Raw genomic sequence first — 14049 nt, 5'->3', positions numbered from 1 at the left:
CAGAAATTAAACTCCATTACTAATCAAATCTAGGATTTTATATTCCTTTTGTTGTCCTAAATAACTTAAAAACACGATGATAAAAGATAGACATATGCTTAAAACAAAGTCCAAGCTGTGTAGATCTAGCTTGAACTACATTTCCCATGATGCCCCGGCAGTCAGCCGTGTGCGCGGTGCCTTTGCACGGTTACTGCCGTCTTTGCAGATCTATAAACAATGCAGCTACCCCTGCGCCATCCGCACAGGGCACAGAGGGAAATCCAGATGATTTTAGCAGCTGCTGAAACGCCGTGCCGCCGCTGAATGTAACCTCAGTTTATATTTGGCTTAAAGGAGACGCAACAAAGCGCACAAAATGGTTGCGCTCCAGGCCCGGGCGAATAAGTAGGTTTACTATAGCTTTAAGAACGCGAAAATAGTGTCTGCTTCTTTAAAATGATATCGGTTTATTGCTGAATAGATAATTAAGAAAAGTTTTCAATTTCTAATCAATAAATATATGCATTTAATTTGCGACGAACCCAAAGGCAATCACAGAAAATGCCCCACTCTTGGATAAAGGCCGCTTGCAGTCTAAACGTCTATTAACCAGATGTGGTCCGTTTTTCCTCAAATTGCCAGTAAACCTGCTTGACTTTAAGCGGAATTTGAGGTAGACCGAAGTGTCCTCACGGTGATGGAACCGGCCGGCGACCGAACCGGGGATGTAAATAAAGCTGAAGAGCCGGTGGAGGACAAGGCCGCAGAGCAGACCCCGGCCACCAGCACGACCGTTACCCCGCGCAGGGGGCTCAGGGAGCGGGGAGCGGGCCGCCCGAGGTCCGGCGGCGTCTCCGCTTCGTTAACTGACGTTAACGGAGCGGCGTCGAGCCCGCAGAGCTCAGGACGGGTGTTAAGAGACAGGTCAACGAGGGCAGTACCGGCCTGGCTGAAGGACACCAAGAGCGACAGCGACGAGGACGAACCGAGCCCCGACACCGGAGCGACCAAGCGGAGGAAAGTTTCCAACTCGAGGCGGAAGAAAAACTCAGAATCAGCGGGTTCTGTTGAGGCTGGAGGGGGGGTCGCAGGTGACAGCCTTCAAGGCACAGAGTAAGTTTTTAATTGATCATTCCTGGCTAATAGAGACACCTACATTTGTTTACAATGAGCCTGTCAGACTTTTCACAGTGTGTTTATGTCGGTGGGGTCAGGTCTTCCTGTGAAAAGCACGCCTTCAGCATAGCTCGTCCCCTTTCTACAGTTCTGCATGGGGAGGGTGGAGTAAAACTTACCTGGCTTTACAAATACCCCTACTTCTGTTAAATGCTGTAACTTTTAAATTCATTGTTGCAGGAGAGAAATGGTGCATGATGACATGTTGTGCTGCAGGTAGAGAAACTGTTAGATCTTAAGTGTTTTTTGTCTCCTTTCTGCAGCTTAGAGGAACCCAAGAAACCTCCCACAGATACTCAAGGTAATAAAAAAAAAAAATCTTTGATATGGCTCTTTTTAAATCTGCATTTAAAGGGTCAGTTAATACTAAAATCAAAAATATCTGGGGATGCACAATATTGGATTTTTGCACATATCTGATATGTAGATATTTCTAACTTATTTTGGCTGATTACTGACACTGTTATAGGCACACATAGTGATTTACACCGAATTACAAAGAACATCAAGTCTCCCTTGTACTGAAATTAACATGTTATGCCTCCTGCTAATGCAGTGATCCACTGGCACACGCAGACATAAAATATAATGCTTTTTAAAATGTAAACATTGACTGGGCAGAGTAAGAAAACTACTCCTGACAGTTGTAACTGGAGCCTGGTTCTCTTTACCCTTCATAAATTTGTTGTAATGATGGGGATGATGGCTGTTAAGATGGGCAATCAGATTTGTACTGTTGAAGGAAAGCGATTTGGCTTCTCACTGCATGACTTACGCTGATCATTGCAGACAACAATTTGCTATCGATTTCAGACACTGAAGTGTTTTAATGTTTTCTTAAAGTCTTATTTTTAGTTTATATCTAGGTTTTTGTAATGCATTTTGAATTGCATTGTGTCTGAAGGGTACTATAAAAATCTACTTGCCTTGCCTTTAGAAAACCCCTACACCACAGGTATACACGTGCTGTGTGTGTATAATTTCAGACTCATCTTATTGGCCCTGTCATGTCATATTCAATCGTCGAATTCAATTCCGGCTGATACAACATTTAATTTTAAAGCCTTTGTGGGATGATATTGATGACATGATGATGTTATTGTGCATCTCTAAAAAATGCATATGTTCTCTTACATGTAGTGTTATTTATTTATCTGTATTGTTTTGGTGTGAGTTATTGAGTTTTATGTCAGCTGTAGAGATATCTGTCTTCTCTCTAATATAATGAAACTAGACTGCACTCGGCTTGTGCGGTTGTCACTCATTCAGACCATTAAATTAGGGGAATAAAATCACAAAAATCAGCTAAAAAAACAACCGGCAACAGGCTCAGCCAATGGCTGATATACTTGTCTGTTTTAACAGCTGATATCTAAAATTCTGCAACTTTCACCAGAGTATCTATATGGATAAATAGCACTGCAGAGGAGTAGAAAAACCTGTATCTCTGATTTCCGGTGAACTGTCCCTTTAAGTTAAATTGTATTCTTTATATGTGCTAGTGGATTATGTGCGCATTTCCAACAGAGCTGGCTCGTGTGTGTGGTTGTGTCTGCATATGTCTGTACCACACTTCAAGGCGTACAGTATGTTTGATGGCACGCTTCTGCTCCATCCCTCCAGCTCTTCCCTCCAGACGCCCCCCGGCCCAGACTCGTGCCAAGCCCCCGTCTGGCAGGGCCGTCCGCGGCGCTGCCAAGCCTGTGTGTAAGACCGAACCTGGAATGGAGAATCCAGCTGGTGAGCAACCTGTTGACGGCAAACTACAATGGTTCAACATGTGCACTTGCAGTAATTCACACAGACGCACTGAAGCGTCATGCTCGCATACTGTTGTTCAGGACATTACTTATCCTGTAGGAAACCTTCAGATATTTTTATTTAATTGATATGGGATGGTTGTGATAATCAGTTTACAGTGTAACTAATGGGATCAGTGCTGCCTGTTAAGTCCCTTTTCTTTCCAATAACTCACTTATAGAGCATGCAGTAGATTGCAGTAAAATGTGCTTGTGTTTTATGATGCATTTATGCCGTTTCCCATTTTGCACAATTTCATATAAATTTGTACATACATACAAAACTGAAGGTTGAAGTTGCTTAAATTACTTTAATTGTCTCATTGAAGCTCCTGTCTTTCTCTGTTTGTCATGCAGCAGTGGAAGAAGAGTTAAACAATAAAGAGAAGTATGAAATGTAAGTATGTTTTTATCCCTTTGGGTAAGCATGAAAATTGCATGTATACACATATATATATATATATATATATATATATATATATATATATATATATATATATATATATATATATATACATACGTACACACACACACACACACACACACACACACACACACACACACACACACACACACACACACATATGAAAGCTGTTAAAGCATATATCTTGCTCTGATATTTATGGCCCACTGAGCCTGTGGTTATCTTACTTGTATATTGTGAGTGAGTGTGAGTAAGTGAGAGCTTGGTGCAGTGTTTTGATGGCGGCTGTGTTTCACACTAACTGTGTGCTGTCTCAGTAAAAAGAGAGAGAAGGAAAGTGAGGATGTTGCTGAGCCAGTCTTGGGTGATGAAGACCCTCCATTTCAGGATGACCCGAATGACCGCAACTACCAGCTACAGAGTCAGAGGTACACTTATCTCAAGTGTGTTCACTTGACCCCACGCAGAAAGAGGGTAATTCTGTTTCAAGTGATTTGTTGTTTTGCTTTCAGTGGTGTAGAGGAGGAGGAGGGCCTCAGCAGTGATGAAGACGTTCCTTTTAGAGATGACCTAAATGACCAGAGCTATGACCCGAAGGCTGAAAGGTGTGTGTGTGTGCGACATGATTAGAAATATAGGCACCATAGTTCTTGTTTAGTAACTGGACATTTCTCTCTCTTTTTGGTTTTTGTAGGGATGTTCCTAAACCAAAGCGCAGAGCTCCTCTGAGACCAAAGGAGAAGAAAGAGAAAGAAAAGGCACCTAAAAAAGAGAAAGAGGTTCCTGAGATAAAGATAGAAGGTTCAGACAACATGGAGAGTGTGGAAGAGGAAGTAAAACTAGAAGAAGAAATAATGGAGGACCCCGATGGACCCAGGAAGTAAGCAGAGTACCAGTTGATGTTAAGCAAAATATCAAAATTATCACTTTTACCCTGTTTGAAGTTAAACTGTGCTTGTGAAATATTAAACAGTTGCTATGTGACTGTATTCCAGCTTCGATCTGAGTGTAACGTTTGTCGTTACAAAACAAAGTCCTTTTCAAAATGACTGTATTCACTACACAATAGAATGAGGATTAGATTATTTTTTTTTATTACGATTATCTTTTTTTCTGTCTTTTTTAGGAGAGGCCGACGGAAAAAGGATGACAAAACCCCACGGCTGCCAAAGAGAAGGTGAAGTCTAAGTGTTTTTGAGCGTCATAATCTGAACATTATAATATAATTTCATGAATACCACCCTTTCATAATTTCATCCAGAAATAAATGGATGATTGACAAAGTGAGCGACAAATCTAGATATGTGGGATATTAATGAGGGTTTTGAGAACCATTTAATATTTGGATTCAGAGAGTATTGTGACAGTGCAGTGACACGTTCTTCACCCACACAGGAAGAAGCCTCCGGTGCAGTATGTGCGCTGTGAAATGGAAGGATGTGGGACCGTCCTGGCTCATCCTCGCTACCTACAGGTCTGTCTCAGCAACCACACAATCCTACAGAGGGTTGTTTACGTCTGTCACTCTGAGCTGCTGCGGTTCAGATATAATGTTTGGGAATTTATTCTATATTAATTTAAAAAGGGTTAGAAATAGTGATGTGCGATACTGGATTTTTGCTGATATCCATTATACCAATATTTTCCATTCCATTTTTCCACCTAATTGCAGAGAACACCGAGTCTCTCCTATAGTGGAATTAACACATTATTTTGTCTTCTCTTACCATGATGGTCTGCTGACAGATTCAGAATACAGTGTTACCTAAAATGTACACATTCACTGGGCAGAATAAGAAAACTACTGCTTACATTGCCTGTTTCTCTGTGTTCTTCAGAAATTCCTCATAATAATCGTAATGACTACTCTTAAGATGGGCAATAAAATTGTAGTGTTGAAGGAATGCAATTTCTCTCCTCCTTGCATCAACAAGTTGTTATTTGCAGTGACTGCGCAGCAATCATTGCAAATAGCAGCTTTACCAATTTGCTATCAGTTTCAGACACTTCTCAAACCTCCACACTGCAGACATATTTGCGTGTGTATAATTAAAGCATCATTGGACTTTAATATCGACAGAAATGTTCATTTCGGGGTGATGCCGATGTTTAATTTTAAAGCTTATTGGCTTATCAGCCAATATAGATGACATGCTGTTGTGCATCGCTAATTTGGACTTCTACTCACCATTTTTAGTTATTCATTAAGCTGTACTTTTTTTTCCCAATGAAGTAATTGTGTTGTCTATAAAATGTCAAAAATAGTGAAAGATGTCCATCACATTTTCCATTGTCGGTGGCATCTTGAAGTTGCTTGATTAAAATTTTTTATGACTAATTGACTAGTTGTTTCAGCACTAAATGGGGCCCAAGTTTATTTCCTGGTGATTTTTTTTCAAATCTTAAGCTGATGGGAAGTAAACATGGATGTTTTCTATCAGTAAAATTGTGAAGAGAATAATGTAACCTTCATAACATGTTAAGATACTCCCAATACATTTTTAATTTGATCATTTGACCACACATTCTTTATTCAAACCTGGTAACTCGTAAAGGTGGAAAACAACGATTCGATCTTCACATAGAAGCTCACACAAAGCAGTAAACATCAAAGTGAAGCTGACACACTGTTCTGTATTTTCTTTATTTTTGCACACCAGCATCATATAAAATATCAGCACTTGCTCAAGAAGAAGTACGTCTGTCCTCACCCGTCTTGTGGGAGGCTTTTCCGCCTACAGAAGCAGCTGCTGCGTCATGCGAAGCACCACACAGGTACACATGCGCATACATAAAACATGCATTGGGTTTGATCTGTCTCATCATTCCTTGTTATAATTAATAATGAAAATATGTGGAGAACACATCTATATTTGAGTGTTTTGTGATTCTAGACCAGAGGGACTACATCTGTGAGTTCTGTGCTCGTGCCTTCAAGAGCTCTCACAACCTGGCAGTGCACCGCATGATTCACACGGGAGAGAAGCCCCTACAGTGAGTACTTTCTCTCTAGTACCTCTAGTACCCTTTCTTCTGAAGGGTAACTTTCGTATTTTTCAACCTGGACTTTATTTTCCCAGTTTTTTTTTTTTTTGTCTTAAGTGACTAATAGGGACAACAGTTTTTTGAAATTGTTTTTGTTTTTTCCTCCTAGGTGTGAAATCTGTGGCTTCACGTGTCGTCAGAAGGCGTCTCTCAACTGGCACATGAAGAAACATGATGCTGATGCCACTTATCAGTTCTCCTGCTCCATCTGTGGCAAGAAGTTTGAGAAGAAGGACTGTGTGGTGGCCCACAAGGCCAAGAGTCACCCTGAGGTGCTAATCGCTGAGGCACTGGCAGCCAACGCCGGTGCTCTCATCACAACCCCTGCTTCCCTGCTTGAGCTGCCAGGAAACCCCATACAAGCAGAGGTCACCAGCCTGGACGTGAGCCAAATAGGTCAGGACGGGCAAGTGGACCAGCTGAGCCAGGAAGGGCAAGTTGGGCAGCAAGTGGCTCAGGTGTCCCAGATGGGTCATGTGACCCAACAAGTGAGTCACCAGGTGGTTTTACTGGGACAAGACCAGAGTCTCCATACCATGCAGGTACCAGTCACGATCGCCCTGTCCCCCATCGACCCCCCGTCGCCGGCTGACAACCAGCAGCAGACTCAACTCCAGCTCCAGATGCCCGTCCAGTTCGTGCAGGCCGCTCAGCAGCCACAGCAAGCACAGATCCAACAACTGACCCTCCATTCCAGCTCCGTGGTGACCCAGCAACAACCGCAGCTCCAGACTCTTCAGTCCTACACCTCCCAGCAGCCCAACCAGGGCCAGACACAAATCCTCCAAATGACCTTCCAGCCGGTCAGCCAGTCTCAGACCCACATTCAGCAGATCCCCATCCTAGCGACATCTCAACAGCTTCAGACCCTGCAGACCGCCGCCCCGAGCCCCCCTCTCCTGTCCCCGTCCCACCCCCAGCCCCAGGATCCAGCCTCCACCAACGGGGACAGCTTTATTCTGGACAATCCGGTGCTCTCATCCTCGTCTCAGTCGATCAGCTCCCTCCAGCAGACGGGGGCCGTGGGGGACGACAGTGTGGTGTGGGAGCAGGCGGGACAGGGGGAAGTTCTGTCAGACAGCACGGAGAGACATGTGCAGCAGGCCCTCATGTAAAACACAGATAGTGCACACAAAAACAGAAGATAGTGACCTGATATACTGTATTACAATGTTTGAGATAAATGTAGGATCACCAATATATTATGTACCGTTCACTCATAGTCATATTTGGTAGCTTTTTAGAATATCTGTATCAGGGAAAGATCTGTATGTGTCTTTATGTGTAAGTTGTTGCCTTTGTACATAACAGTCCCGTAAACATAACTAGCCTTTATGTGAGTGTGTGTATTGATGCTGAGGTTATGTTGCTATTATGCAATAATATAGCATACCTCATAGTAATATACAGCACATCAGATACCGAGTGTGTGGCTTCAAGGTTCCTACTGGAATAAATCAACTCTATTTATATTATGAATTCATACAAAACACACACTATAAAGCAGATCACAGTATGTGCTGGGTGAGTGAAGTCTGATTAAATGAATAGGCAGCTATTTTTCTCATTTACTGTCCAAATCTACTGTAAAGCCTTTATTTGGCAAGGTTAAAAGATAAAAGAGAACACTCACAGAGAAACATTTCAAAACCTGGAAAGGCTTACACAGAAAGTGTTTCACAGGCTTGTAAAAAGTCATAAAATGCATATTTTAGGGATTCTGGCAGTTTCATTAAGCCTGTTTCAATGACATCTGTGCAAATGTTAAGCTTGTCTATTGGTAGTCTTTGAAGGAATAATAGCCCATATATAATATATGTACTTATCACATAAGTCTTTGGTCACTATAGACAGCCAAAGGGTGACCTTAGACGATGTAAATCACACATGAACTTATAAAATAACAGTACAGCACAGTCACTGAATTAGTCAAACTCAAATTTTGTCAATAACCTTTGAAGTGTAATGTAATGTAGAAACCTTGGAAGATATGTCAATACTAAATCTGCACCTCTCTGATATGTGATTTAGGATGTGTGGTAGAGAAAACACAAAACTGTTGCTTTATATAATGTAAATAAATGTCTTAACATTTATCCAGTGTCTTCACTGACAGTTTGAGATTTTTTACTATTTTATTTATACAAGTGGGTTTGTTTGAGGTACTTATTGATAGTCAGGTTAAGTTTGAGTTAAAGGTTTGGCCCAATATGGATCTGATATTGGTTGGTCACAGATATCTGCTCTTATGTTTCCTGATATGATCATACAGGCAAAAAAAGAAGAAGCTTGGAATGATTTCAATTTATCACAATGGGTGACATTTATGAGGACAACAGGAGCTCCCTGGCAGGTATGAATGCTGAGAAGCTATATTTCTTGTTTTACAACCTGCCCCTAATTATGTGGCAGTATTAAAATATTAAGCAAACTGAACAGTTCTGATGTTTATTAAGGTTTTTATTTTATTTAGTTAATTTCTAAAATAAGTTGCTAATTATTTAACAAGTTAGAGAATATATAACTTAAATACAATTTAATAATGTAATGTCTTCTACAAAGAGGCTTCTGTAAAGTCATATCTGTGCAAAATTGGCGCATAATCCACCTAGAAAAGGTCTATTTTCATTACAGCTCAAAAATTCATTAAATCACCTACCATATCAGTAACCACTGAATTGTTCCCCTCTAGAATTGGTATCTGTCTCACAAATCCTGTATTGGTCAGGCTCTAACAGTAACTCAAACTAACAGACTGAGGCGGTGGACCAGCAACTCTCGTGTCCTGTGAGTTAAAATGACTTTTTTCCAAAAGGAATAAGCGACAATGATATTTGATAAATGAAAGGTAGTAAAAATATTATAAATGTAGGGTACACTTACAATGATATTAATTTGTCTTTGGTGTGCCTATTTTTAAGTGGTGAGACTAAGCTTTATAGCTGACCCTGTTCACAGCAGTACATTGATTAGCTTTCTACACCAGTATACCATCAACTGTATATAAGACACTGACTATGAATAAGTACCACATGCAACCCTACTTCAATTGACCCAAATTATCCCTTTAATAGCAAGGATGTGGGTTCAATCTCCAGCTCTTTCCGTACACAAGTCAAAATTTCCTCATGCAAGAACGAGAAATTTCTTTCGATGCATGTTTGTGGGGAATAAAAATCTAACCCGCTTTGGACAAAAACATCTGACAGGTGTGATGTAACTGTATGCCTGAGTTATTCATTTATCCTACAGTGGACAGTGCACAATTTCTAGTATATACATACTGGGAGAACATTTTTCATACTATTGCTTAATGACAGCACAGTGTAATAGCTCCATCCATCAGGACATATTGACCCGCTCTCTGTCCCTCTGCATGGCATACTGCTTCATAGCTCGTTTAGGAGGAATTAAGGTGTTACTCAGTCCAACCCTCCTCTTCTTCACTTGTTGTCCTCCTGACTCTTCCTCCTTTGTCTCCTGTTGGAGGTTCTGGGATGCTCCACCTGCATGGGACTCAGCTGGATCTGACACAGGTGTCTCCTCGCTCACAGGTGGATGACAGTCAGTGACCGGCGTCTGGAGGTCACTGTCATGAGCAAACTTGCATTTGATCCCAAACCTGCACCTTCCATCTTTCCTGTACGACACACACATCCTTTTGCCTCCTATCTGAGACGGTTTGGCCTGCATTGTGAGAGGGACGTGTTTCTGCAAGGCGTTGAGTTTCTCCTCTGCCTGAGCTTTGAAAGGGTTGGCAAACACCCCGCTGCCTGAAAAGGTGTTTAGAGAAGGAGGAGGTAGTTTACTGGAGGTGATGGAGCCCAGAGAAGGAGAGGGGAGAGTGCAAGTTGCAGAGGAAGCTGGAGTCTGGGGATGTGGTGGTGATGAAGAGGGCTCTGGCTCCTCTTCCTCTAGTTCTGATTCACTGTCACTGGAAGCTGAGTCCGGCTCCAGCAAGAAGTTGCGTGTCTTTTTGACAGCTGAAGCCTCATCGTCCACCTCCTTAGCAGACCTTGAAAGTAGAAAAGTGCAAAGAGAAAGGGAGAATATGAGCTGCACGACGGAGATTAAGTTGACAGCTACGTTGTGTAAGCTAGCGCAATATTTATAATAATTATCTAATAGTCTGTCTTTTGTAATAGATTATTTTTAGATTAATATTTACCCTCTGTCCCCGTTGTTTCCATCCTCTATATCTCCATCGCTGTCAGACTCCGAGGACACTCCGTAGCCAACCAGAGAGTTCATGCCTTTACTATCAGCTGAGGCTAAGCTAGCCAGCTAGCTGCTTAGCCTGGTCTCGAAGTTGAAGCGCGCAAAATACTGCTCCTGGTCACCTAGACTCTTGAAGAAAATCGTGGAATTTATTATAATAGTGTAGCGGAATTAATTATGTAATATTCCCATTTCTTCTTTTAAATAATCATCCGGGATTTTCACCAACAGTAGCCGCTGTCAATCAGCCGCCGCTCAGTGTTTACAGCCAAGTCCCTCTACTGACACCTGCAGCACAGGAGTGGAATTACAGCCTTAAATTATTACACACCAACCCACAAACCACATACACTGATCCATGAAGCTGTAGGCCAGCCTGAACAAGCTTTGACAGGAGGCCAGGGGCCAGATAATAAACAATCATTAGAATAATTTATCTAGATTAAATTAATAAACCTTACAAGGCCCATAACTCATCTTTCTTTGAAATTCTTTATGTTCAAATGACCTAATAACCTTATTAAATTATCTTGTCACAAGGATTGGCACTAGGCCTGTATGACAGATATATATTTTACTGCATTTAAGAGCTACAACTGCATTATAGTTATTGTTTAAGTTTATATAACATTAAACATATCTGGAACCTCTTCAATCATATAATCACTCAAATGTTGGAATGATTCATAAACATACACTCTTTCTACCAGGGACAGAATGAACAGCATTTACTGTAAGCTCCTTTAGCATGTGTAGGCTGATATGCAACTTCCCAACAAACAGCTACGGGACATTACTGAATATTTACTAATTGGAATAAACTATGCAATGAAAATTCAGTATATTTTCCATGTGTAGGGATTTTCAGCATTTATTTACTGTGTTTTTGTATATGTTTGTAAATATTCTTGAATAAGTTTTTGCTTCCTTTCTTATATAAAAAAATATTAATCATATAACATATTCTGAAAAAGACAGCATATTGGGAGCATATTATACTTCAAGATACTATGGAGTAAGTCAAGTTCAGAATAAACCAAAACCGGTTTAATTGATATCCCCTTGAGTGCACAATAATAAAAAATGATTATAAGTAATGAATGATTTATTTAAAAAAATATATATTTTTTAAATATCTTTATCACTTATCAAAACAACCAAGACTTGTTTGAATGATATTTCTTGTGTGTTTGGTTGTTATATGTTCTTGAACCCTTCAACAGCCTCAAATTACAGTCCACAAATTTGCCACAAATGACCATACAATCTGTACAGCATATAACTTAATCTAAACTTGATCATAATCTCAGTATCAAGGTGTTTTTAATAACATGCGTTTTCCAGTACCCAGATGTGGCTGTAACATGACCCAACTACTAAAAAATTACAATTTAGTTTCATCCAGAATAACTTTTATGACATTTTACCATCAACTGGCTTTATTGTAATTGTTTGATACCAGGGCAGTGTATCTAGAGTTATATTATCAAAGATGCAACAATATGTGACGCCACATCAGTCCCAAAAATAGGATTATTAGAGTCTTAATACTTCATTATTATTTTGTGTGTGTGGTTGTTTAAAGTTCCCAGGATGCCTCACATCTTTCTCCTCTAAATCAGTATTGTCACCTTGTGGAATTCATAAACTCTGTAAATCACAGGCTGCAATGTTTACAATATGTTTAATGACCAAATCAAAATGGGCATTTTGTCCAGAGAGGTATGCTGACTTGTCAAACACCAGCATAACTAATAGCCAACATTCACTGTGGCTAGCAGCTGTCTTCCATTTCTGTGTGGCTGTAACAGGGCTCTGGCATCGTTCATGTTGGCTTACTGACATGACTTCCTGGCAGTCTAAATGCAACAACCCCATTATTGAGGCCATTGTTTACATACACCTGTTGCTTTTCACCTGTTGCTTTATTTCTATGACGACTAAAATGTCTCCTCTAGAGAAGGTCCATCATATGAATTTATTTATACATGACAGACTTCTTATACTATATTAGCTGTACTGTCCTGACATTAACACAGAGAGTTAAAGTGATATCACTTATAGTCCTTTTTTGGCTCTAGCAATTTGTTCATATTATGGTTTTATAGTAACAATACAATATTATTAAAAAAGTCAATTACAAATAAAAGTACTGCCTTTAAAATATTATTTTAATATTCTACTTACAGCATCAAACACAGTCACTTAGACAGGCTCCTGTCAGTGTTATTGGGCCTATATTATTGGGTCATTTTCATTAATGCCTCATACATAATCTCTTGTTTTTTTCCATATGTGCTGTTGTATGTTTTCTTTTAATGTTTTCATATGCCGTCAACCTGTCAGGGACTACAGAAGAAAATTAGCCTGTATGATTAAATCTGGCACATTTATGTGTAGGTGCATTGACCTTTATTGAATAAATAAACACGAGGCTATGCCTAACCAGTACTTTAGTGCTTGTGAAGCTAATTTGAACTTATTTGTATATTTTTTTTTATGATCAAAATCATAAATATTCACTTTCTTCAGTAGGCCTAAAGTAAACCTCCTTCAAAACTGCATAAGTGCAGTGTGCTCAACTTATGCCCGCTGATCATTTTGTAATGAAAATGAATTTATCAACACTGATTGTTTTTGTTTGCTTATATCAGTTAATACATGCTCAATAATTATCCGTGGCTCTCAGCCTTCTCAGGAAGTTGCTGAATACCACAAAGCAAAAGATCCTTAATATGTTATTCATTGTGTCCCTAACAGATGCAATCTGTTCATAGTTTTTGTAATCCAACATTTCAGAGACTGTATGATTTAAGAGGCTCCAGCTTTTAATGTTACATAAACACTTTCATGTAACCAAACTTATCAGGCCTGATGTTAATTCTTTTACCAAGGTAATCTGGCAAATAAATCAGTTAATTTGAAAAAAAAAAAAAAGAACTAATGAAAGATGAGTTATCGACTTTTTAGTCTGACTAACTTTTAAACCCAATTTAATCACGATTTAACTTCAAATTCTGTTGCACCAAACTTTAAACTATCTGAAATAAGGATTAAATTTAAACATCAGTTTGGTTTTACTAGATCTCAACAACACTTTAATTTTTATTTATTTTAATTTGGGTAAGCAAGAATCACCACACTGATTGAACTTAAGAAACCTGACTCTATTAAACATAGATTAATTTTCTATTTTTTTTTATTACTTTTAAAACTTGATTTATTCGTTTAAAATCTAGTTTTGCTAAAATCTGATTAGAACTAATTTTACATTAAATTAATCGTAGCTGGTGCAACCCATTCTTAATGTTTATTGTTTTATCTGATGGTTAAATGTTATCACTGTTTATTTATTAACTGCTCCTGTTATTTTGCTCTTGAGAACAGCATGTTGAGTAGTGACTC

The 14049-nt window shown here is 39.6% G+C and overlaps 2 protein-coding genes across 2 annotated transcripts; one reads left to right on the top strand and one right to left on the bottom strand.

Moving 5' to 3' along the window:
- The first annotated feature begins 146 nt into the window (after positions 1-146).
- On the top strand, positions 147-8522 carry zfp91 (ZFP91 zinc finger protein, atypical E3 ubiquitin ligase). The gene is made up of 12 exons (XM_084715353.1): positions 147-1095; positions 1422-1459; positions 2782-2898; positions 3315-3354; positions 3699-3809; positions 3894-3986; positions 4076-4261; positions 4508-4558; positions 4777-4855; positions 6042-6156; positions 6276-6375; positions 6536-8522. The coding sequence occupies exons 1-12, from the start codon at positions 680-682 to the stop codon at positions 7539-7541; spliced, it is 2352 nt and encodes a 783-aa protein (XP_084571479.1). The 5' UTR covers positions 147-679; the 3' UTR covers positions 7542-8522.
- Positions 8523-8865: 343 nt separating this feature from the next.
- On the bottom strand, positions 8866-11459 carry LOC146329962 (uncharacterized). The gene is made up of 2 exons (XM_084715352.1): positions 10595-11459; positions 8866-10441 (listed from the first exon to the last, which is right to left on the bottom strand). Exons 1-2 carry the CDS (start codon positions 10675-10677, stop codon positions 9769-9771), a joined length of 756 nt encoding a protein of 251 aa, XP_084571478.1. The 5' UTR covers positions 10678-11459; the 3' UTR covers positions 8866-9768.
- Between the last annotated feature and the right edge of the window lie 2590 nt (positions 11460-14049).

The sequence above is a fragment of the Lutjanus erythropterus genome, chromosome 3 (assembly GCF_056507025.1).
Source record: "Lutjanus erythropterus isolate fLutEry1 chromosome 3, fLutEry1.hap2, whole genome shotgun sequence".
Classification (NCBI taxonomy): Eukaryota; Metazoa; Chordata; class Actinopteri; order Lutjaniformes; family Lutjanidae; genus Lutjanus; species Lutjanus erythropterus.
This window is presented reverse-complemented; position numbering and strand designations above follow the sequence as displayed.